At 43.8% G+C, this 24,356-nt stretch overlaps 1 protein-coding gene and 1 long non-coding RNA gene across 3 annotated transcripts in view; one reads left to right on the top strand and one right to left on the bottom strand.

Annotated features, from left to right (window-relative positions):
- The window catches only part of sned1 (sushi, nidogen and EGF-like domains 1), a 179,010-nt gene that overhangs the window by 36,909 nt on the left and 117,745 nt on the right, over positions 1–24,356 (bottom strand). The window contains exons 16-18 of the mRNA XM_069896336.1: positions 8,828–8,941; positions 6,586–6,699; positions 1,130–1,423 (exon numbers count right to left, since the gene is read on the bottom strand). Of these exons, the coding sequence (XP_069752437.1) occupies positions 1,130–1,423; positions 6,586–6,699; positions 8,828–8,941 (522 nt within the window). The remainder of the gene's footprint in view (positions 1–1,129; positions 1,424–6,585; positions 6,700–8,827; positions 8,942–24,356) is intronic.
- Positions 1,186–23,947, top strand: LOC138742227 (uncharacterized). 2 transcript variants are annotated; one of them, XR_011344005.1, is made up of 4 exons: positions 1,186–1,301; positions 1,404–1,559; positions 20,408–20,478; positions 23,759–23,947. It is a non-coding gene; the product is annotated as an uncharacterized lncRNA (long non-coding RNA). The 2 variants fall into 2 exon arrangements; XR_011344004.1 differs by having other exon boundaries at positions 1,186–1,559.

The following is a 24,356-nucleotide window of genomic DNA, read 5'->3' as shown; positions in this document are numbered from 1 at the left end:
AACCAAAGAACCTTTCTGAACTTACACACACATTACATACACGTGTGCTTAGAATTAGAAGGGGGTTAAGTTAGGTTAAGTAAGTTAATAGAGATAAGTTAAAGTTTGATTCTATTTTCATGTTTAAAGATAATTAAAAGCAACTTTTGTTTAAGTAACCATTTCTCTTGGTGAATATCTATTGCTGTTGGGTTTTGGGGTCCTCTGGGCTAATAACAGTAGCCTTACCTTCAGCAGTGAATCATGCCTCTAAATACGCATTGGTCATTAACTAGCCATTTACACTGATCCTTGACTTACTTTTATTCTTCCCAACTCTCACAGGTCCCACAGATTCTACCACTCACCTACACCCTTTACACCTTATAGGCAATTTACAGCTGCCAATTAATCTGCTGGCCTGCTCATTTTTTAGGACGTGGGAGGAAATCGGAGGAATCCATGGAGAAGGTGCAAACTTCAGGCAGACAGCACTAGAGGTGAGAATCAAACCCTTGTGTGACCTCGCATGGAAAAGTAATTAATCTCATGGCACCATTTGAGGAACAGGGAATTTTCCCATGAATGATTTCAGCCAACATCACTGAAGTTTATCAAAAACTGTAGGCGTTTCAATTCTGAAATGACAATTGAAAATTCTGAAGGCACTCAGCAAGCCAGGCAGCATCTGTGAGGAGAGGATTAATCTTTACAGTATTTGGAATACTGAAAATGAACTGTTTCATTTTCCACAGGTGCTGTCTGACTAGATGATAATTACTCATAGTTCATGAACTTGTCAGTGTGCTTTTAGTCATTATAATATAGAGGGGGCCTTGGTGTACAACAAGTGCTGCTCCATGGTCCCTGTAATGGAGAAATGAACATTATTCCTTGCTTCCACATCAATTATTTGTATTGTCCTGAGATATTGTTAGTTACTTCCATAACTGTAGAGACTAACTTGACCTGTAGCAGACATGCAACTAAAAGACATCCTACTGAGCCCTATTCCCTGTTCTCTCCATTTGTCAATACTATGGTGTGGGGGCCGGGGGAGGTAGTTTGGAAACTTCTCTGTAGTTCTAAACAGGATGGTATCAGATGGGTTCTTATTGAAGTGCGCCAAGAGAATACAGAGTAAACATACGTGTCCACACATGCAGCACAGCAGGCTTGCTGATGTCATTCTGATTGACATTACGCTTCACTGAGAAAATGGAGATGTTGTAAAGTCTTCCCGGCGACAGTGTTCTCAGCTGATGGCGAGATCTGCTCTTGTCGACAAAGTCGGTTTTGCGAATTTCCCCGTTGTACGATGTGTAGGTCACTGCAAAGCCATCAATCACATCCTGAATGCTGTCAGGCCCAGGAGCTTGCCACGAGATTTCAATCTCTCTTTCTTCCGATCTCTCCACCTTCAGCTCAGCAGGTGGAGCAAGCTCTGGAGAATGAAGTAAATGAGAGCAGCTTGTGACAAGGCTTGTTGATTTACATCATTGGTTTCCTTTCATTGTATCTGCATCCTTACAATGGCTCTACTTCCTCCCACCTTCAATGAGAGGATAAACAAAGTCCAGGTATGTGCCGCTTAACGTCCATGTTACGTTTTGTGAAATTTGGCATTATGTGATGTAGACGATGTATGAACACCATATTATATACTGAGTAAAGCCATATGGGATACTGCAGTGTATATGTAAACTCTTTATCTGTAAGTAGGGATCAGTATGGGGACTGACATGGGGCTGTGGGGAGATAGCGGGGCAGTGAGGAGATAGCGGGGCAGTGAGGAGATAGCGGGGCAGTGAGGAGATAGCGGGGCAGTGAGGAGATAGCGGGGCAGTGAGGAGATAGCGGGGCAGTGAGGAGATAGCGGGGCAGTGAGGAGATAGCGGGGCAGTGAGGAGATAGCGGGGCAGTGGGATCAGTGTGGAGACTGACATGGGGCTGTGGGGAGAGAGCGGGACAGTGGGATCAGTGTGAGGACTGACATGGGGCTGCGTGGAGAGTGTGGGGCAGTGGGATCAGTGTGGGGACTGATACAGGTCTGTGAGGAGAGCACAAGGCAATGGGATTAGTTGGGACTGATACAGTGCTGTGAGGAGAGCGCAGGCCAGTGGGATCAGTGTGGGGACCAACACAAGGCTGTGGGGAGAGAGTGGGGCATTAGGACCAGTGTGGGGACCAACACGGAGTTCTGGATAGAGCAGGGGAGTTGGATCAGTTTGGGTATACAGTATACAACTCACTCATTAATCATCTTACACAGCCCATGCACACATTTTGCTATCAAAGACTAGTCATCCACTTCATTTACTTTTCCAACTACTCCATCATTTCCACTGAACTTGGGATTTGTTGACCAAACACTCTTCAATCCCACATGGCCAAACTGGGCAGCTTGGTTAGCTCAATGCTGTTACAGCTCTAGCGATTGGGATTGGGGTTTGAATCCTGGACTGTCTGTAAGGAGTTTGTACATATCCCCCGTGGGTTTTCCCCAGGGGTTCTGGTTTACTCCAACTGTTCAAAATGTACCAGGGATATGTTAATTGGGTGGCACGGGTTCATGGGCCGATAGGGCCTGTTACATGCTGCATGTATGTCTTAATGTCTAAATAGCTCCTGTCACAATGCAGGCAATCATATTTATATGACATGGGATCCAGAGTGAGCTGGCCAAATGGATCCAAAATTGGCTTGGTGGTAGGAGAAAGAGGATGGCAGTGGACGGTTATTATTTCTGAAAGGAGGCCTAAGACCAGTGGTGGGCTGCAGGGATCAGTGCTAGGTTGTTTGTTAGTCAACTATATTAACGATGTAGTTAACATGATCAGTGAGTTTGCAATGCACCATATTTAGTAGCACAGTAGGTCAGCCTGAAGAAAACTGAGGTCCTCCATCAGCCAGCTCCCCACCATGACTATCAGCCCCCCCACATCTCCATCGGGCACACAAAACTCAAAACGGTCAACCAGTTTACCTATCTCGGCTGCACCATTTCATCAGATGCAAGGATCGACAATGAGATAGACAACAGACTCGCCAAGGCAAATAGCGCCTTTGGAAGACTACACAAAAGAGTCTGGAAAAACAACCAACTGAAAAACCTCACAAAGATAAGCGTATACAGAGCCGTTGTCATACCCACACTCCTGTTCGGCTCCGAATCATGGGTCCTCTACCGGCACCACCTACGGCTCCTAGAACGCTTCCACCAGCGTTGTCTCCGCTCCATCCTCAACATCCATTGGAGCGCTCACACCCCTAATGTCGAGGTACTCGAGATGGCAGAGGTCGACAGCATCGAGTCCACGCTGCTGAAGATCCAGCTGCGCTGGATGGGTCACGTCTCCAGAATGGAGGACCATCGCCTTCCCAAGATCGTATTATATGGCGAGCTCTCCACTGGCCACCGTGACAGAGGTGCACCAAAGAAAAGGTACAAGGACTGCCTAAAGAAATCTCTTGGTGCCTGCCACATTGACCACCGCCAGTGGGCTGATAACGCCTCAAACCGTGCATCTTGGCGCCTCACAGTTTGGCGGGCAGCAGCCTCCTTTGAAGAAGACCGCAGAGCCCACCTCACTGACAAAAGGCAAAGGAGGAAAAACCCAACACCCAACCCCAACCAACCAATTTTCCCTTGCAACCGCTGCAATCGTGTCTGCCTGTCCCGCATCGGACTGGTCAGCCACAAACGAGCCTGCAGCTGACGTGGACTTTTTTTACCCCCTCCATAAATCTTCGTCCGCGAAGCCAAGCCAAAGAAAAAAAAGAAGTCAGTGGGAAAGGACTCAACAGAATCTAGATCAAATGGGAAGTGGGGCAAGGTGAATGGCTCACAGAATTTAACACTGATAAGTGTGATATGTACATTTTGGTTTGTGAAACCAGGCCAAGACTTACAGTGAATGGTAAAAGGCCTGGAAAGGCTGTAGAAGAGAGATACCTCGAGATACAGTTACCTAGTTCCAAAAAAAGGTGCAACACAGGAGATGAAAAAGCTATTTGGCATGCTTTCCTTCATCGGTTATGAGAACAGGAGTTGGGATGTCACATTACCACTGCACAAAATGTTGGTGGGACCATATTTGGAGTGCAGTGTGCACTCTGGTTGTCCAATTACAGGAAGGGTGTCATTAAGCTGGAAAGGTTGCAGAGATGATTCAAGAGGATATTGCTGGGACTGGAGAGATCGAGTTACAAGGACAGGCTGGTTAGGCTGCAACATTTCTCCCTGAGGCATTACCTTATGGATATTTGTCAAATCATGAGGGGGATTGAAAATGTAAATAATCACAATCTTTTACCAAGAGAAAGGGTTGGGGGAGGGGATATTCTAAAATTAAAGGGCACTAATTTCAGATGAGAGGGGAAAAATTTGAAAGTATCCCAAGGGGCAAATTTTTCAAGTGAAATGCATGTGGAACCAATAGCCAGAGGAAGTGCTAGAAACAGATATAATTGGATTGTTCAATAAACATTTGGACAGAAACATGGATAGGAAGGGTTCAGAGAAATATGGACCAATCACAAGCAAATGGAACTGGTTGGGATAGACCAGTGGTTCTCAACCTTTTTCTTTCCACTCACATATCACTTTAAGTAATCCCTATGCCATCGGTGCTCGGTAATTAGTAAAGAATTGCTTAAAATGGTATGTAGGTGGAAAGAAAAGGTTGAGAATCACTGCTCTGGACCCAATTGTTACTGAAATATTTTGCTTGAGAAAAATTCTCATTGGCCCATTTCTTTTGGAGTTATGAAACCGTGCACATAGCAAGTCAATGAGGTACGATTAAAACAGTGCTTTTGAAACTTTTTCTTTCTACCCACATACCACCTTAAGCAATCCCTTACTAATCACAGAGTACCTATGGCACAGGGAATACTTAAAGTGGTATGTGAGTGGAAAGTAAAAGGTTGAGAACCACTGGGATGGATAAATTGGCCAGTTTCTATGCTGTAAGACTCCATTAATCTTAGAAATGTAAGAACCAACCAAACTGATGAGATCCAAGAGATTTGCTTTACCAAAAAACACTCAAGATCGACTGCAGCCAACTATACCCCTTTGCACAATTTCAACCTAACATCATAGATTCTGTCTGCACATTTATCCTTTTCCATAGCTTATCATTAATTCCACAGTCAATATACTCTGTCTGATAAAAATTAAGCTATTTGGTTCATGCCAGCTCCCATGTGAGAAATCCCATCAGCCCCCTTCCTCTAATCTTATTGCCCTGTATATTTGCAAATTTTTATCTCTCACACATATTCATCAACTCTCCTTTTTGACATTAGCCCATGCTAAAAGGAATCATTTACAGCAGCCAACTGGCCTATTTACCAACTCTTCTATGGGACGTGGGAGGACAGCAAAGCACATGGGGCAAACCCTCATGGTCACAGGCAGAAGGTGCAACCTCTACGCAGACAGCAGCAGGGGCCACCATTGGATCCAGGTCACTGGAGCTGTAAGGCAGCCACGGTAATGGCTGCACCACCATTCGAATGTGCAGCCCAAGAAAATAGGAACTTGACCCCTCAAACCTTCCCTACCATTCCAATCACCCACATGACTCTGTGGAAAAATACCTCTCACACCACCCCTAAACTTTCATCCACTCAATTTAATCAGATTTCCTGGTGTTTGCTACTGTCACCCAGGCAAAGATGGGGCTATCCACCCTACTTATGATTCTCTCACCCCTGAAAACATCTTCCCAGGAAGTAACCTGGTGAATTGTTTCAGACGGTCTCCATTTCCCTTCTTTTCACTGTCTTTTGATTTCTCTTGTGGAAATGCAGGATCAAACATGCCTTCACCTCCACTTGCCAAGTTTTCACCCATTCACTCAACCTCAACCACTCAATCACTTCAGAGTCACCTATGTCTGCGACTCATTAAGTGTTGAACACTCACAGTAACAGCAATGAACATGCACCTCCAATATGTATATTGCCTCGTGTTCAAAAGCCTGGCCCAGCGCACATTCAGGTGTCCACACAGTGAGGGTTACAGACCTCATGTAGAGGCAGAGCTTCACAAGACTTGGGGCCTGTTTCACTGAACAAGTCGCAGCTCAGGAACTACCACAGTCAGACACACATGAAGATATGGCTTCCTTGGCTCCCTCCATGATAGATCTAAGGACGACTGCAATGCTTCCTCCCTCTTTCCCCCACTGATTCATTATCTCAACCTCCTGCACCCAATGACCATTCATCTGAGATGAGAAATGGACAATTGATATTTCTAGTCAAAACCCTTCAGGAAACAGGGCTGTCAGGCCAACTTGCCTGCACTGACCAAAGCACCCAGCATGGAGAGTTGCAGGACTGTGGAATCTCAGAGCATATATATTGTTGTTTATGCCTGCCTTCCAGAGTGACACATGTGTAGCTTTGGAGAATGGATCTCAGGAGCCTCCATTTATTGCAAGCAAGGGATGTTGATTCCAGAACCGAATTGCTCTGACACACTTACAGCCCCCAGCCTTGATATTTCTCTCACATTCTGACTTTCTTTTGCCCCAACTCTGCTTGCACTGGTTCGAACATGTTGATGGTGTATAACCGCACTTCACTTCTTACCGGTGTTACAGTGTTTGCCAGAGTACCCAACTTTACAAGTGCAGACGTAAGACCCATTCACACTCCGGCAGAAACCACGAGCCCCACAAGGACTGAGACGGCAGGGGTTCACAGCTAGGAGACAACGCACAGGAAAACAACATTACTGGATTGTCAGCAGCACCATGAAGACCGGGAATTATTTAGAGTGGAATCTCTCAGCAGGGAATGGGAGGTAGAGAAGGAAATTGTTGACTTATATGGTAGCTTTAAATTCTGACATTTATATGTTACACTATCGAATAAAACTGGAGCAAGAAACAAATTGATAAAGAGACCCAGCAGGCCAGTCAGCATCTGAGGTGAGAAGTGGACAGTTATGTTTCTGGTCAAAACGATTCAAACATACAGTCATACATCATGGAAGCAGGCCCAATTTGCCTGTGCTGACCAAGATGCCCCATCCATACTAGCCTGTTTTTGGCCCATTTTGCTCTAAACCCATCCTAGCCCCGTATCAGTCCAAATGTTTGTTAAATGTTGCCTCAACCATGTCCTCCAGCAGCTTGTCCCATAGACCCACCACCCTCTGTATAAAAAAAAATCACCCTTCAGTCTCCTGTTAAATCTCTCCCCCTTCACCTCAAACCCATGTTCTGTGGTTACCGATTCCCCAACTCTGTGCAAAAGACTCTGAGTTCACCCAATCTATTCCTCTCATGATCCTGTTTACAGTCACAGCTCAATGACAGGCCACTTGGCCCAACGTCCATGCTGACCAAGTTGTCCACCAAAGCTGGTCTTATTTGTCTCTGTTTGGCCCATACCCCTCTAAACTTTTCCAATCCATATACCTGTATTAATATCTTTTAAATGTTGCCATTGTACCAATTTGTTTGGCAACTCATTCCACATGGCCCAAGAAGATGCCAAGTTCCTCTCACTTTAAAATGTGACCTCTCGTTTATCTCTACCTGAAATACTATTTCCCTCCATAGATGCTTCTTGACCCACTGAGTTCCACCAGCAGTTTGCTCCAGATTCCAGTTCCTTAATCCTTCATGAGAAGGACTCTGGGTTGATATGAAAATGGACATTGACCAGCCAAGTCTGATTTCTCCTCGTTCAATAGGCTCTCTCAATCCCACTGAGCTGACATCGGAGGTTCATCCAATCAGGAATGTGCCACTGGACACCTAATTCCCATCACTCCACCCAACTGGCTAACTTTTAATGAGCAAAAGTACACTTGGGAAAGGATTTTATCCACATTAATTTTTTTTTCTTCAAAATTGTTTGACTATCTTCTACAGGACACGCACCATTCATGGGAAGCAATAGGTGGTAATTTCACAAAAATGTTGGAGGCACTCAGCAGGTCACAGGAAGTAAAGTTACATAACCAACGTTTCTGGCCTGAGCCCTTCTTCAAGGTGTCAGCAAAAAGCAGACAGGCTTTGGAATACCAAGGATGGGGGAGGAGGGAAGGAAAGGGCAGGAGGAGGAGAAAACAGGCCAATAGGCAATAGTGACAATGGGACATGATAGGAAGATAGGAGAGGAACAATGAAAATTGACCGGGGGGGGGGGGGGGTGGTAGTAATGGTAATGGTGGCAGAGCTGGAGACAGAGGGAAAAGGAGAGAGACCGAGCTAGAGGAAAGGAAACATAGGGATAGGCAGGGCTGGTGTCAAAGAGCGGAGGGGGGCATTCACAGGTATTGACCCCCAAATGAGATATTGCAAAAACCCCTCCCACCCACAGCACTAGCGTCACAAATCTCCACGCGATATAAGCAGCACGTTTGTCTGTTACGTCGGAGGGAGGGGCAAGTGTGATGGGGGCGGCACACGGAGGAGTTTCATGGTAGGTCGGTTACCCCTCCCCCACCCCTGCGGTTACTCTAATGCCCCCCGATTAGACTTGTTCTGATGCTAACCCTGGGGATAGGGGAAGGGAGGGATAGGGGAAGGGGAGAGACAGAGGAGGAGAGAGACGGAGGAGGGGGGAATCTGTTGAGTTCCTCCAGCAGTTTTGTGGACGGTAATAGTGTGGAGGGAAGTTCTTTTCTGAATGTAATTTGTGTTATGACTCATCCAAAAATGGCTGTTGAAATAATGTGGTCTCAGTTACTTCACTATTTTATGGCATAAAATGTCAAGTAGTCATTAATCTATTTTGTAAGGAAGAGTTTACGTGATTCATTAAGCTTTTCAGTAAGCTTTTCAGTATGCACTCCAAGGAATGTAGCCTCACCACTTACCTGATTCACAAATGGTTCCAGTAAATGCTTTCTGACACTCGCATGCAAAGCTGTCAATCCTGTCCCTGCAGGTTCCACCATTCAAACAGGGCTGGGAGGAGCACTCATCGATTTCTAAGGAAAGAAACAAGTTAACTGCCCTCATGGTTTCTTATCTCCTGTGGAAATGCCTGTCTCAAAACGAACATTTCATTCCAGGATTGGCTGCTCTTTGCCCATGAGGTCTCAACAGTGAATATTTAGGCCCATCAATTGCTCTGTCCAGTGCCTCCACACATAAACTGACCCCATTGAATCCAATAAACTGAAGGACACCACACACAAAGTTCCTGCAAAAGTCAGAAATATTAATGTGAATATCACTGAGACTTTCCAAATTGACCGCAATCCAAAAGAAGACAATGAAATCCAACAGTTAAATTCATTAAACACCTCTGTACATATATGATGCATAGAAGAAGGTTGCTTGTTTCAGCATCATGCTGAAGAAGATAGTAAAGAGGGTTGGTGCGAGGACGCAGCCTTGCTTCACGCCGTTGTCAATGGAGAAGGGTTCAGAGAGCCCTGAACAAGCCATGAAAGACCTCAACAATGAAGACGCTGTTTACATCTGGTACCGCACGGATGGCAGTCTCTTCAATCTGAGGCGCCTGCAAGCTCACACCAAGACACAAGAGAAACTTGTCCGTGAACTACTCTTTGCAGACGATGCCGCTTTAGTTGCCCATTCAGGGCCAGCTCTCCAGCGCATGACATCCTGTTTTGCGGAAACTGCCAAAATGTTTGGCCTGGAAGTCAGCCTGAAGAAAATTGAGGTCCTCCATCAGCCAGCTCCCCACCATGACCACCAGCTCCCCCATATCTCCATCGGGCACACAGAACTCAAAACAGTCAACCAGTTTACCTACCTTGGCTGCACCATTTCATCGGATGCAAGGATCAACAAAGAGATAGACAACAGACTAGCCAAGGCAAATAGCGCCTTTGGAAGACTACACAAGAGAGTCTGGAAAAACAACAATCTGAAGAAACACAAAGATCAGTGTGTACAGAGCCGTTGTCATACCCACGCTCCTGTTCAGCTCCGAATCATGGGTCCTCTACCGGCATCACCTATAGCTCCTAGAACGCTTCCATCAGCGCTGTCTCCGCTCCATCCTCAACATTCATTGGAATGACTTCAACACCAACATCGAAGTCCTCGAGCTGGCGGAGTCTGCAAGCATCGAATCCACGCTGCTGAAGACTCATCTGCACTGGGTGGGTCACGTCTCCAGAATGGAGGACCATCGCCTTCCCAAGATCGTGTTCTATGGTGAGCTCTCCACTGGCCACCGAGACAGAGGTGCGCCAAAGTAAAGGTACAAGGACTGCTTCAAGAAATCTCTTGGTGCCTGCCACATTGACCACCGCCAGTGGGCTGATATCACCTCCAACCGTGCATCTTGGCGCCTCACAGTTCGGTGGGCAGCAACCTCCTTTGAAGAAGACCGCAGAGCCCACCTCACTGACAAAAGACAAAGGAAACAAACCCAACACCAACCAACCAATTTTCCCTTGCAACCGCTGCAACCGTGCCTGCCTGTCCCGCATCGGACTTGTCAGTCACCAACGAGCCTGTAGCAGACGTGGATATACCCCTCCATAAATCTTCGTCCGCTAAGCCAAGCCAAAGCAAAGCAAGAAGGTTGCACATGTTTGGAGGCTGAGCTTCAAGATATCATTGACATTAAATGATACCCCCCAGCTCACTGCCTGCAAGACCAAGGTCCTTTACATACTACCCTCCTGTAATAAAGGTTCACACAAGCCCCTGGCCTACTTTATGTATCTGGAGCCATCTCTCAGTGAAAGCAAACATCGATGCAACATACTTCGCCGAGCCTTTGAGGAAAAGGGTGTTTGAAGATCAAATCGTCAGATCTCGAACAAAACTCATGGTCCACCAGATGGCAGTGATCTTTGCTCAATACAATTCTGAGCATTGCTTTACACATGACAGACAACACGAAGCATTGATGGAGCACTCATTGAGGACCTCTTCCAACCTGCACACAGCATCTTTCAGTTGCTCCCATTGAGAAAGAGATATAGCAGATACAATAGTTCCACAGCAGATGCAATGTTGCTGGTTCTCCACTCAGCTCTGGATCACCTTGAAAACGGCAACTCATGCATATGGCTGCTCTTCTTCGACTGCAGCTCAACCTTCAATACCATTATTCTCTCAGTGCTGGCCAAGAGGTTACAAACTCTGGGCATCTGAACCCCCTCTGCAACTGGATCCTTGACCACAATCAGTACGATTTGGAAACAATGTCTCCTCCTCACTGATCATCAACACAGGCGCACCCCAAGGATGCGGGCTTAGCCAACTGCTCTACTCATTATACACCCATGACTGTGTGGCACAATTCCAATGCCATCTATGTGTTTTCTGATGACACCACAGTTGTCAGCAGAATCACAAATGGCAATGAGGAAGCGTAAAGGTGGGAGATAGATTAGCTCTTTCAGTGGTGTCACAGGAACCACCTTGCGCTCAATGTTAGCAAAACCAAGGAGAAGATTGTGGACTTCAGAAGGAAGCCAGGGGAACACAACCCAGTCCTCATCGTGGGCTCGGTAGTGGAGAGGATCAAGAACTTCAAATTCCTGAGAGTCAACATCTATGACGATCTGTCCTGGAGCCTCCATGCTGATGCAATCATGAAGGCGGCTCCCTGCCAAGCTGCCTGTCTCCCCTCTGGTGAGCCTTGCTGTACTAATATTGGCTGTGCATTATCTCTACTGTTAAGGACACTCCCCTTGTATATAACTGTACATGCACCAATTGTCTTTCATTATTGTACCATGAGTTTCTGCTAATAAAAGCCATGATTATTGTTTGACCACATCATCTTTGTCTACTTCATTAACTGGCACTTCAATTTTATTAGCAGAAATGGACGCAGCACTCAAGCCAGAGCGGCTGATAATCGACCAGTCTGCCCCGAGGGCCAGAGAAATTTTCAACCACTGGATTGCTTGTTTTGATTATTACATGGCTCAAAACAACATGGACGATGAGGCGATACAGTGGGGCCACCTAATCTCTCTGCTGGGTGAGGTCCCTTTTGCTGTAATGCAAGGAGCTACCACTCTGGCTATAGCCTGGGAACGTTTGACTGCTTACTATGCAGGGCCACGGAATGTGGTGCTTGCTCGACACCAGTTGCTGACTAGACACTAGAAACCCGGGGAAAGTGATGCAGCCTATGCACTGGCCCTTGACTCACTGGCAAACGAATGTGATGTCAAGGCAGTCAATGTGCAACAACACCACAATGCCTTGAAGCTGGATGCTTTTGTCAACGGGATTGACTCCAGTTCCATCTGACAGAGGCTGCTGGAGACAGAGCCCTTAACCTACAACCGGGCAGTCACTCTAGCCAAAATACTGAGAAGTGCCATGCGGTCCAATGAAATGGTAGAAACCGAAAAGGAAACATCCAGGAGTGCTGGAACCCGAAGGAAAGAAAAGGGCGAACTCCTGAAAAATGCTACTTCTGTGATAAGAGCTGGTACCCCAGACACAAGTGCCCAGCTCGATTTGCTACATGCAGCTATTGTGGGAAACTCGGCCACTTCGCTAAAGTGTGTAAAGCGAAAAGTACTCCCATTGATAAGAAGAAGAGAAGCACCAAGAAAATGCGTTCTGAACCTGCAGGAATGGAAGACAACTGTGAAAAGGGGGGAAGCTTCAGACGAGCAGGCTGAATCGAGTTCAAGTGATGGCGAGTGAGATCCCCTGTGATAGCTCAATTGACAGCAAAGCTTGGGGGATGCTACGGACTGGAACGGTCGACTATGAAGGGGGAGGTGAATGGTGAAACTCTTGATTGTCTAATAGACTTGGGGAGTACTGACAGCTACATCCACGAGAAAGTTGCCAGACCCTTAAATTTGCAGAAATATCCAGTGAACCAAAAGATATAGATGGCTTGTAGTGGACTTACAGAAACTGTATGGGACAAGTGTAAAGTTACTTAAAATTTGCAGGGACATTGCCTGGCTGATGTGTGGCTCTTTATTATGCCAGAGATCTGCGCTCCTGTGTTACTAGGGTAGATATTCAATCTCAGATGAACAGTGTAGTGTTAAATTTTGGTGGGCCACTACCCACGCTTACCATCCCCTGAGCTAGTTACTGCAATCTGTCTGCATTAAAGATCAAAGCTCATTCCCTTTTCAGTGATTTATCCCCTGAATGTCAGCCAATTGCCACTAAGAGCCGTTCTTACTGCAAAGAGGATCATGAGTTTATCAAAGCTGAGACCCAGAGGCTGCTAAAAGAGGGAGTAATTGAACCTAGTAAGAGTCTGTGGCGGGCCCAAGTGGTAGTCGTGAAAAATCACACTAAGAGACGACTGGCTATTGACTACAGCCAGACAATCAACCATTACACGAGTCTGGATCCCTACTTCCTGCCACGCATCAATGAAATGATTAATCAGAGAATGCAATACAAAGTGTATTCCACTATCGATCTCAAAGCAGCTTATCACCAAATCTCCATTAAGGGAGATTTTGAGGCTGATGGGGGGTTAAACTAGTTTATAAAGGTACCTTTTGGGGTCACTAATGGTGTGCCAGTGTTTCAGAGGGAAATAGATAAGATTATTAGGACATATGAGTTACAGGGTAAGTTTCCCTATCTGGATAATGTCATTATCTGTGGGAAAACACAGGCTGAGCACGACAAAAACTTAAAGAAATTTTTAGGAACAGCTGAAGAACTCAACCTTACATTTAATGAGGGCAAATGTGTGTTCAATGTAACAATGTAACAGCCCATTCTGGGCTACAATGTCCGCAAGGGCAAAATCTGCCCTGACCCGGAAAGAATGGCCCCCCTTAAAAAGTTACCACCCCCAAACTCAGCAAAAGCCCTTAAAAGGTGTATGGGATTCTTTTCCAACTACTGCAAATGGGTTCGGGACTACGCCCTCTGTTTGACACTAAATCTTTTCCTCTCTCTCCAATGGCCTTGAAAGCTTTCGAGTGAATTAAAGCTGATATTGCCAAAGCTGCACTCTCGTCCATTGACGAGGATGTCCCATTCCAAGTGGAAACTGATGCCTCAGATTGTGCCTTGGCAGGAACCCTTAATCAAAAGGGCAGACCTTTTGTCTATTAGACAATCAAGAGTTTCACCATTCACCTCCCCCTTCATAGTCGACCGTTCCAGTCCATAACATCTCCTGCACGTTACGCGGACCTGAACTTAAACATCCTGCCATTGATAAAAAAGCCCAGGCTATTATTGAAGCTGTTCGCTACTGGAGACACTTTCTAGCCGGCAGAAAATTTACTCTGGTCACTAATCAGAAATCCGTAACCTACATGTTCAGTACGAACCACAAAAGTAAAATCAAGAATGATAAGATGGCATGCTGGCGAATAGAACTCTCAACTTATAATTATGAGATCCAGTACAGACCGGGCAGGTTAAATGATCCCTCTAACGTATTGTCATGATCTGCTGCTGGTCCTCAGCTGGAGGGGCTAAAAGACATCCATAGCAGACTGTGCCACTCAGGAGTCACGAGATTCTTCCACTACATAAGGGCTAACAACCTTCCTTACTCTCTGGAAGAAGTCAGGAAACTGACTAAAAGCTGTCCTGTTTGCACAGAATGTAAACCGCAATACTTCAAAACTCCAGAGGCCACTCTCATCAAGGCCACCCGACCTTTTGAGAGGATTAGCTTAGATTTTAAAGGGCCGTTACCTTCCAACAACAAAAATGTATATTTCCTTACTGTAATTGACGAGTATACCAGGTTTCCCTTTGCAATATCCTGCCCTAACGTCTCTTCAGCATCTGTCATTAAGTCACTTGACAGAATTTTCAGCATTTTTGATTTTCCCAATTACATTCATACCGATAGAGGCTCAGCATTCATGAGCGCTGAACTGCGGCGAGCCCTGCTACAAAAAGGAATTGCCACCAGTCATACCACGAGCTACAACCTGCATGGTAATGGGCAGGTTGAAAGGGGTAATGCTACAGTCTGAAAGACTATTAATCTTGCTTTAAAAACACACATGGTTACCCTTTTACCTGGTGGCAGGAGGTGCTGCCTGAGGCACTACATTCTTTTCGGTCTTTATTGTGTACTGCAACAAATCAAACACCTCATGAACATATGTTTGCCTTTCCTAGGAAATCAGGAACTGTGATGGACTGGCCAACCTGTTTATCTGAGCCTGGAAACGTGCTGCTGAAGAGCCACGCTCAGGCGCGTAAAACAGACCCTCTAGTCCAACCAGTTCAGCCACTGCATACTAACCCCAACTACACTCATGTTAAATTCCCAGACGGGAGTACTGACACTGTACCCCAAAGAGATCTGGCCTCGTCTGGTTTGCCCCTTCCTCGCACCCCTACTCAGATTGAGCCTGAGAGGTTGGACTCACCCACCCCCCCAGCCTGTGACCCCTAGTAAGCTTTCAGATAGTCATGCTGAGGCTCCACTGCCTCATGCTGGTGATTCTGGAGTGGGTCCAGAAGTCATTCCTTCTCACACTACAGACCCAGGACCTGTACCAGTTCCCAAGGTTGCAAAGGAGCCACCTGTTTTGAGACTAAGCACCAGAATTCGTAAACAACCTGAAAGGCTGACATATTCATAAAACATCTCATTATATTTCTATTGCTTACTAGATTCTGGCGTATTTTGGCTGTTAGAGTATTCTCAAGGCCAAACATAGTATCCATGTATCGCTTGCTTCAGTCTTTCCTAGCAGCTGTCCTTTTGATTTTAACCCTTCTTCTGCCGGGGGGAGACTGTGGTGAATGTCTGCCAAGCTGCCTGTCTCTCCTCTGGCGAGCCTTCCTGTACTAACATTGGCTGTGCATTATTTCTCTTGTTAAGGACACTCCCCTTGGGTATAACTGTATATGCACCTATTGTCTTTCATTATTGTACCATGAGTTTCTGCTGATAAAAAGCCATAATTATTGTTTGACCACATCGTTTTTGTCTACTTCATCAACTGGCACTTCAGTGAGGTGTTTGAGGAGATTCTGTACGTCACCGAAGACTCTTGAAAACTTCTGCAGGTGTATCATGGAGAGCATTCTGGTTAGTTGCATCACTGCCTGGTATGGAGGTGCCAACACGCAGGACAATAAAAAATGCCAGAGGGTTGTTAACTCGACTTGCAACATCAAAGGCACCAGACTTCACTCCATCGAGGACATCTACATGAAGTGGTGTCTTAAAAAAGCAGCCTCTATCCTCAACCCCCACCATCCAGACCATGCCCTCTTCACACTGCTACCATCGGGGAAAAAGGTACTGGAGCCTAAAGACAAGCCCTCAATGGCACAAGGACAGCTTCTTCCCTGCTGCCATCAGATTCCTGAATGATCAATGAGTCAAAGACACTGCCTTACTTTTCATTCACTATCATTTTAATTTTATTTTATTGATGTAGGATGGTTCATTATATTTCATATTATCATTCACTATGATGCTACCGCAAAACACTGAATTTCATGACATGTTCGTGACATAATTCTGAGTAGCAGAGCCAGCACCACCAGGCTGAGAAACAGAATCTTCCCACAGGCAGTGAGAATGCAGAATGACCAAAGGAACTGCTCACACCATCCCCCTGAGCTCTCATTTGTACAAATCAATATTTATTTGCATAGATGAAATATTTGTTCTGCATATGTATTGTTTGTCCATGTGTGTGTTATGTCTGGCTGTGTGTCTGCAGGTTTTGCATCGAGGACCAGAGAACACTATTTCGTCAGGTTGGACTTATACAATCAGTTTACAATAAACTTGACTAAAGATTATAAAACACTATTTCTGCAAAGCACTGCCAATTCAGTGACAGGATCAATAAACTTGTATCAATGACCTCTCCCCTGTCAACATTCCTAGCACTGATGGCCTGGGTACACTCTGTTAGCTGTGCCATGTTATCCACATGCCCAACCCTAATCTCCCCATACATTCTATTCCCAACCCAGTCATGGTAAGGGTTTCCACACACAAAAGTGCCAGAGATGCTGTGACAGAGTATATAGAAATGTTTTTTGGAGATAAATTGGGAAAGGTTTGTTAGAGTAGGTCACATACAAACACTTTAAAATAGACCTTATTTGAAAGATTGGAGACATAGTGCCTTCTCACACCTTTTTGCAAGAGCTTTGAAGAGTGCTCAAGAGACATCACTAATGGATTATTGTTTACCAAAGCAACAGATGAAAGAGCAGGCTGGAGTCAATGCTGTCTGGAAGGAGAGTCTGCTGTTGTAAGAGGGTCAAGTGGTTTTGTAAGCAGAGAGAGTCAAATGGGCTTTCTCTTCAGTCACAGTGTGTGTGTGTGTGTGTGTGTGTGTGTGTGTGTGTGTGTGTGTGTGTGTGTGTGTGTGAGAGAGAGAAAGCAGAGATCACTTGACAGTATCAGCCAGCTGGGACTGGAACAGGACAAGCTGGCAATCCCGACTGGAAAACAGCCTGGTTACAGCCATTGTGGTTCATGGAAGAGGAGAGGACTGGCTGTCTAATGTTTCACTTGGAAACAAAGGGGAACTCTGTGGTGACCTGAAAGAAAGAGGTTATCATCTGGAGAACCCCGATGGGGAAAGTTTCATCAGCAAGATACTGAGGTGACTGATGGAAGTACATCAGTTGTGGAAATTGTTAGGTCTGCTTTGTTCATGAATGAGTGAGTCAAACACCAGACTGAGTCGAAATCAAGGTTCTTTGTTCTTTATTGCCGGATTGTAACACTTGCAACTAACAGTGTTAGTTGGAGAAGGCGCATTCTGCCGTTATCAGCAAGTGGTGTTTTTTATATACCTTAGGATACGTACTTAGTAAATTATCATACCATGACATTGTCCAATGAATAAACTGTTGCTATCCTTCTCTGCTAGTTTCCTGCACATCAATTTGTCATCCCCACTCTTATCTTGAGAGTACAAGGTCACAACTGCATCTTGTTACGGCCCAGCACTGGGTGACTCCCTCCACATTCCCAGCTCATGATGTTTTTACCTAACAATGTCCTGGAACAACAAATCTCTCTCTGAAAACCGACAAGAAACTTCCTGAGTGATAACCATTTACCTTTCAAGCACCAAAGCCTGGTGAACTTCATAAATGTTAAATTCTGTGCACAGTATAAGAATTGCCTGCAACCAGTGAACTTGGAGGAATGAGAAGTGAGATTGAACTGTGAACCAAAGAACTTTTCTGAATTTACACACACATTACATACACATGCTCTTAGAATTGGAAGGGGATTAAGTTAGGTTAAGTTAATAATAGATAAGTTAAAGTGTGATCCTGTTTTTATGTTTAAAGATAATTAAAAGCAATTTTTGTTTAAGTAACCATTTGTCTTGGTGAATATCTATTCCTGCTGGGTTTATGGGCCCTCTGGGCTCGTAACAATACTCAGTGGGCCACGAAGCATCTATTGGAAGTAAAGGATAACCAATGTTTTGGGCCTGAGCCCTTCATCAAGGTAGGAGCAAAGAATAGGCAAGCACTTAAATAGAAAGGTAGGGGAAGGAGAAGGAGAGAGAAGAGAGAGGAAGGGCCGGGGGGAGGAGCAAAGTTTAACAAAATAAAAAAGCTGGTGTGAGGGGGGAGGGGTGCTGTCTGAATGGAGAGGGAAGGGAAGGGGGGGGCTGAAGGAAAATAGGTAGGAGATTAGGAAAAGTGAGAGACTCAGGGGTGGGGTTAAATGGAAATTGGAGAGGTCTAGACTCGGACAGGATCTCTTACAAAATGAAGCTTTCAAAGATAGGGTGGTGAAGAAAGCCTTTAGTATGCTTGCCTATATAAATCAGTGCATAGAATATAGGAGTTGGGAAGTAATGATAAAACTGTACAAGGCATTGGTGAGGCCAAATTTAGAGTACTGTGTGCAGTTCTGGTCACTGATTTATAGGAAGGATATTAACAAGATAGAGAGAGTGCTGAGAAGATTTACAAAAATGTTGCCTGGGTTTCAGCATCTGGAAGACAAGGAAAGATTGAGCAAAGTAGGTCTTTATTCCTTGGAACGTAGAAGGCTGAGAGGGGATTTGATAGAGGTGTTTAAGATAATGAGAGGGATCAATAGAGTTGATGTGGAAAGGCTTTTCCCATTGAGAGTAGGAGAGAGGGATACAAGAGGTCATGGGTTGAGAGTTGATGGGTAAAGGTTTAGGAATAACATGAAGGGGAATTTCTTTACTCAGAGAGTGGTTACTGTGTGGAATGGGCTTCTGGGAAAGGTGGTGGAGGCAGGGTCAATTTTGTCATTTAAGAAAGAGTTGGATAAGTATATGGATGGGAGGGGGATGGAGGGATATGGGCAGAGTGCTGGTAAGTGGGATTAGAGGAGGGTACTTGGACCAGTGCGAACTAGAAGGGCCAAATAAGCCTGTTTCCGTGTTGTAATTGTTATATGTTATATGTTAAGCGATTTTATGTAACTTTATCTAAATCTCAATCAGTGGGGGATTTGTATCAAATTGACAGTTTCCTGTCACAATTGGATCTCCTAAATTTGAATTTAGAAAAAGAAGGGGGGGGGGGAGGGTTAAACACTCAATTTACTCAAATTGAGATAGGGGAAGCTTTGGCCTCCTTGCAAATTAATAAATCCCTGGGATTGCCACTGGAATTTTATAAAGAATTTAAAGATTTATTAATGCCCCTGTTTATGGGGGTATAGATCAGGCAGTGGTGACCCACACTCTCTTTGTCGACAGCAGTTATTACGGTGATTCCCAAAGAAGGTAAGGATCCATTAAAACCACTGTTTTATGGACCCACATCAGTTTTGAATACGGATTATAAGGATATTGCCAAAGCCTTGGCAAATAGATTGACAATTTATTTACCTAAATTAATGAATCTAGATGCGGAGAAAGTCTTTGACAGTCTGAAGTGGGATCTTTTTTATTCAGTGCTGGAAAAATTTAGACCAGGACAAACATTTATTAATTGGGTTTGGACTCCATATTCACTCCTAAAACTGAAGTAATAACTGATGGTCAAATTTCATCAGTATTCCCACTGTCCAGATGTAGCAGTCGAGGTTGTCCGTTATCTCCAGCTCTTTTCCTCCTGACTTGAACCTTTAGCAGAATCCATCCTTCTAGATCTAGACCTAAAAGGTTTCAGCATCAATCATGAAGAACATAAAATCAACTTATTTATTGATGATGTTCTGATATATCTGACAGAACCAGTTAACTCATTGAAAAAAATTGCTGTCTAAATTGGAAGATTTTAGGATTAATTTGGGCTATAAAGTCAATTGGGACAAGAGCAAAGTTATGCCACTTACAGGTGTGAATTATGAACAAATTAAGATAAAGTCTCAATTTAAGTAGCCGCTCAATGGAATTAAATATTTAGGTATCAAGGTGGAATTTATATAAGTTGAATTATCTTCCCTTGCTTCAGAAAATTGAGAATGATCTTAATAAATGGATGTCCCTTCCAATAACTTTGTTTGGAAGGATCAACTGTATTAAAATGAGTGTTCTGTCTACATTACAAATTTTTTTCAGTTTGCCTGTTCCCATTCCTCAGAGAGTCTTTCAAAACCTTAATAAACGCATCACGAAGATTCTGTGGAAAGGTAAGCCTTCCAGTGTCTCCATTGATAAATTAACTTGGAATTATGAATTGGGAGGATTAACGCTCCTGGATTTCAAAAAAATATTTTTGGGCAATCCAATTGAAGTTTGCACCTCCCTCTTTGATGGAGGAAACAAGTCTTCATGGGTAAAATTGGAATTGAATAAGGTTGGTGAGAGGATAGCAGAAAACCTTATATATATCAATAGAATTCTAGGGGGCGTGGCAAGATGACGTAGAGTCTAGACGTGTAATCTCGACCTCTCTGGCCAGACTTTTAAGTACCCGTTTTTTTAAGCCTTTGTTTTCAAGTTTAAACTTTTAAAATTTTAGATTAAAGTATTAAGGAATTATTATGGCCATTAATGGTAAAAAGATTAAACCTCAAGTGCAGAAGAAGTTACACTTTCGAACTGCTGAAGATTTGGGGCCTAGACAACTTGATACAGCTTCAGGTTTAATTTCTTCAGTGTCTAAACCACAAAGACTGCCTGTGGGAGCTGAAAAAAAAATGTCTACTACTCACCAAGTGAAGGATGGCGCTGGAATTACCCGTACTCTGGAAGAAAATGCGTGTTCCCAAGAAGTGGATCCCGATTCTGAAAGCCTTTCGATTTTAACGGAGGTAGCATACAGAAAGACGACTCCATTGTGGGAAATGCATCAGGAAGCATTTCAACCTGAAGATATCGCTTTCCTCCGTGATTTTTTGAAAAAACAAAGAGCTGCGGGGGGAGAACAGCGGCAACCCCCTGAGGAAGTCGGGGTGCCATTTGCTGGGAGTCCAGACCCGCAGTAAAACTTTTAAAATGCCTTTTGTTGAGTTGCAGCAGGAGCTGCAGTTACCTGGTTCTGCCACTACGTAAGAGAAAGCAGGGCCTGCTTTTCTGAGTTACAATGTAAGCAACTAAATTCAGTCATTCAGCCTTTAATGAATGAGATGGTTCAAATGATAAGTTCAGAATTGAATACAGTTAAAGCACGTGTGGAGGCATCTTATGAAGAAATTTAAAAATTTCAGACTGGTTTTTTGTACTGTAAACAACACGTGGCTTCTAACACAGAAAAAGTGTTGAAGGTTGAAAATTCAGTTATAGAATTGGGAGAATGTGAGGAGGAGTTAGAGAGGAAAATAGACTACTTGGAGAATCAAAGTAGAAGGAATTATGAGAAAATCGTTGGAAGACTGGATCCCACAAGTATTAGGGCAAGAATTTTTTTCTGGAGGCTTGGTACTGGAAAGAGCTCATAGAGCTTTAAAAAGAACACCTTTACCTGGTCAACCACCGAGACCGGTAATAATTCGATGTTTGAATTATTTGGACAGAGAAACAATACTTCAACTAGCAGTGCAAAATGCGAGACAATGACAAACTCCGTTATTGATTCAGAATAGCAGAGTTTTTTTAAATCCTGACTTGAGTCAAGAGGTCATTCAACGTCGATTTAATCCAGTTAAAGAAGTTTTGGGGCATAAAGGTTATAAGTCTACTTTTTGCTACCCGGCAGTGTTGAAGGTGTTTTATGGAGACCATCAATTTCGGTTTTTTGAGAATGATCGTGAAGCAATGATTTTTGCTGATTCATTGCCAGATACAAGAGAACAAAGACGTAGTCCACCATTATCTCCTAAAGAAAAATCTGGTTGTTCTGGAAACGGAAGAAATGGGAAAAACGAGAATGGAAAGACTCCAACTTCTTCTGAAATGGGATCTTCGAGTTTCGAACCTCTTGGATGAATAGAAGAATCTTCTTATTCTTATTCTACTTTTTTTTGTTATTATGATATTTTGATGTTAATCATTGTTTGGCTGTTGGCACTCCTGTTCGGCTCCGAATCATGGGTCCTCTACCGGCATCACCTACGGCTCCTAGAACGCTTCCACCAGCGTTGTCTCCGCTCCATCCTCAACATTCATTGGAGCGCTTTCATCCCTAACGTCGAAGTACTCGAGATGGCAGAGGTCGACAGCATCGAGTCCACGCTGCTGAAGATCCAGCTGCGCTGGGTGGGTCACGTCTCCAGAATGGAGGACCATCGCCTTCCCAAGATCGTGTTATATGGCGAGCTCTCCACTGGCCACCGTGACAGAGGTGCACCAAAGAAAAGGTACAAGGACTGCCTAAAGAAAGCTCTTGGTGCCTGCCACATTGACCACCGCCAGTGGGCTCATATCACCTCAAACCGTGCATCTTGGCGCCTCACAGTTTGGCGGGCAGCAACCTCCTTTGAAGAAGACCGCAGAGCCCACCTCACTGACAAAAGGCAAAGGAGGAAAAACCCAACACCCAACCCCAACCAACCAATTTTCCCCTGCAACCGCTGCAACCGTGTCTGCCTGTCCCGCATCGGACTTGTCAGCCACAAACGAGCCTGCAGCTGACATGGACATTTACCCCCTCCATAAATCTTCGTCCGCGAAGCCAAGCCAAAGATTGTTTGGCTGGGGAGGGAGAGATTTGCTCTAAGTTCTTTACTAGTCATCAGCCACTGATGGGTGACCCACACCCAATTCTTGTTTAGGGATTACTACCTTCTGGTAGTTTTTTTTGGGGGGGGGGAATTTAAAAAAAAATTTTTTTTCATTTTCATTTTAGTTAGCTTTTAATTTGTGATTTTTTTTTCTCCTACTGGAGGGCCTATATACGTTGATTTGAGTTTTCATATAAAGATATTATTGGTATTTAGTAACAATAGTAGATACGTCAAAGTTTAGGTTTGCTACTTTTAATGTTCGAGGATTAAACAGTCCGATTAAGCATAAGCGAGTCTTGGCGTATATTAAGAAAATGAAAATTGATATTGCTTTTTTACAAGAAACACATTTGAATGTGAAAGAAAGTATGAAGTTAAAGAGGGACTGGGTTGGGCATGTATATTCTTCTTCATTTAATTCCAGGGCTAAAGGTGTAGCAATTTTGATACATAAAAATTTATCTTTTGAATTACAATCAATGGAGGAAAAGGCAGGATGTTTTCTTAAATTGAATTGTAAGATTTTTAGTGAATTTTGGACTTTACTTAATATTTATCCCCCAAATGTAGATGATGAAATATTTATTTCAGATGCATTTTTATATTTGGGACAGGCTAATAATAATATTTTAGTTGGTGGTGATTTTAATTGTGTTTTGGAACCTTTATTAGATAAATCTCCGAAGAAAGTTAAGAAATCTAAGATGGGAGTTCAGGTTCAAGCGTTGATGAAAGATCTTAATTTAGTAGATATTTGGTGACATCTTAATCCGACAGAGAAATTTTTCTCCTTTTATTCATCTAGACATGAATCGTTTTCAAGGATTGACTTTTTAAAAAAGTATCGGCACATTTACAAGGGAAAATACAACAAGCGGAATATAAAAGTAGGGTGATTTCAGATCATTCTTTGTTATATTTTACATATGCAACTTTTGAGAAAATTCAAGTGTCCTATTGTTGGAGGTTTAGTACAATGTTGTTAAAAAATACAGAGGGGGAGGTGGGGGGGGTGGCTTGGGAGGAGGGAGGGGGGGGGAGAAAAAGTCACTGTATATGTGTGAAAAAGAAAAAATGTATATCATGGCTAATGTGATTTATGGTGTGAAAAATAAAAAATTTAAAAAAAAATACAGAATTTATTGATTTTTTGAAAAAAAAACAAATTAATTTTTTTTGAAAGAAAATTCTAATTCCGTTCAAAGTAAGTTTGTATTATGGGATGCTATGAAAGCTTATTTGAGAGGACAAATAATTAGTTATACTTCTAAAATAAAAAAAGAATTGATTAAATCAGAGTTTTGAATTAGAGATACAGATTGATGAGTTAGAAAAGGAATTCCAGAAAGATGCTACAGAAGATCAGAAAATAGAATTATCTAGGTTGAAATTGGAATATAATA

The sequence above is a fragment of the Narcine bancroftii genome, chromosome 9 (assembly GCF_036971445.1).
Source record: "Narcine bancroftii isolate sNarBan1 chromosome 9, sNarBan1.hap1, whole genome shotgun sequence".
In the NCBI taxonomy this organism is placed as follows: Eukaryota; Metazoa; Chordata; class Chondrichthyes; order Torpediniformes; family Narcinidae; genus Narcine; species Narcine bancroftii.
Note: the sequence above shows the minus strand (reverse complement) of the source record. Positions and strands in the feature narration are given on the sequence as shown.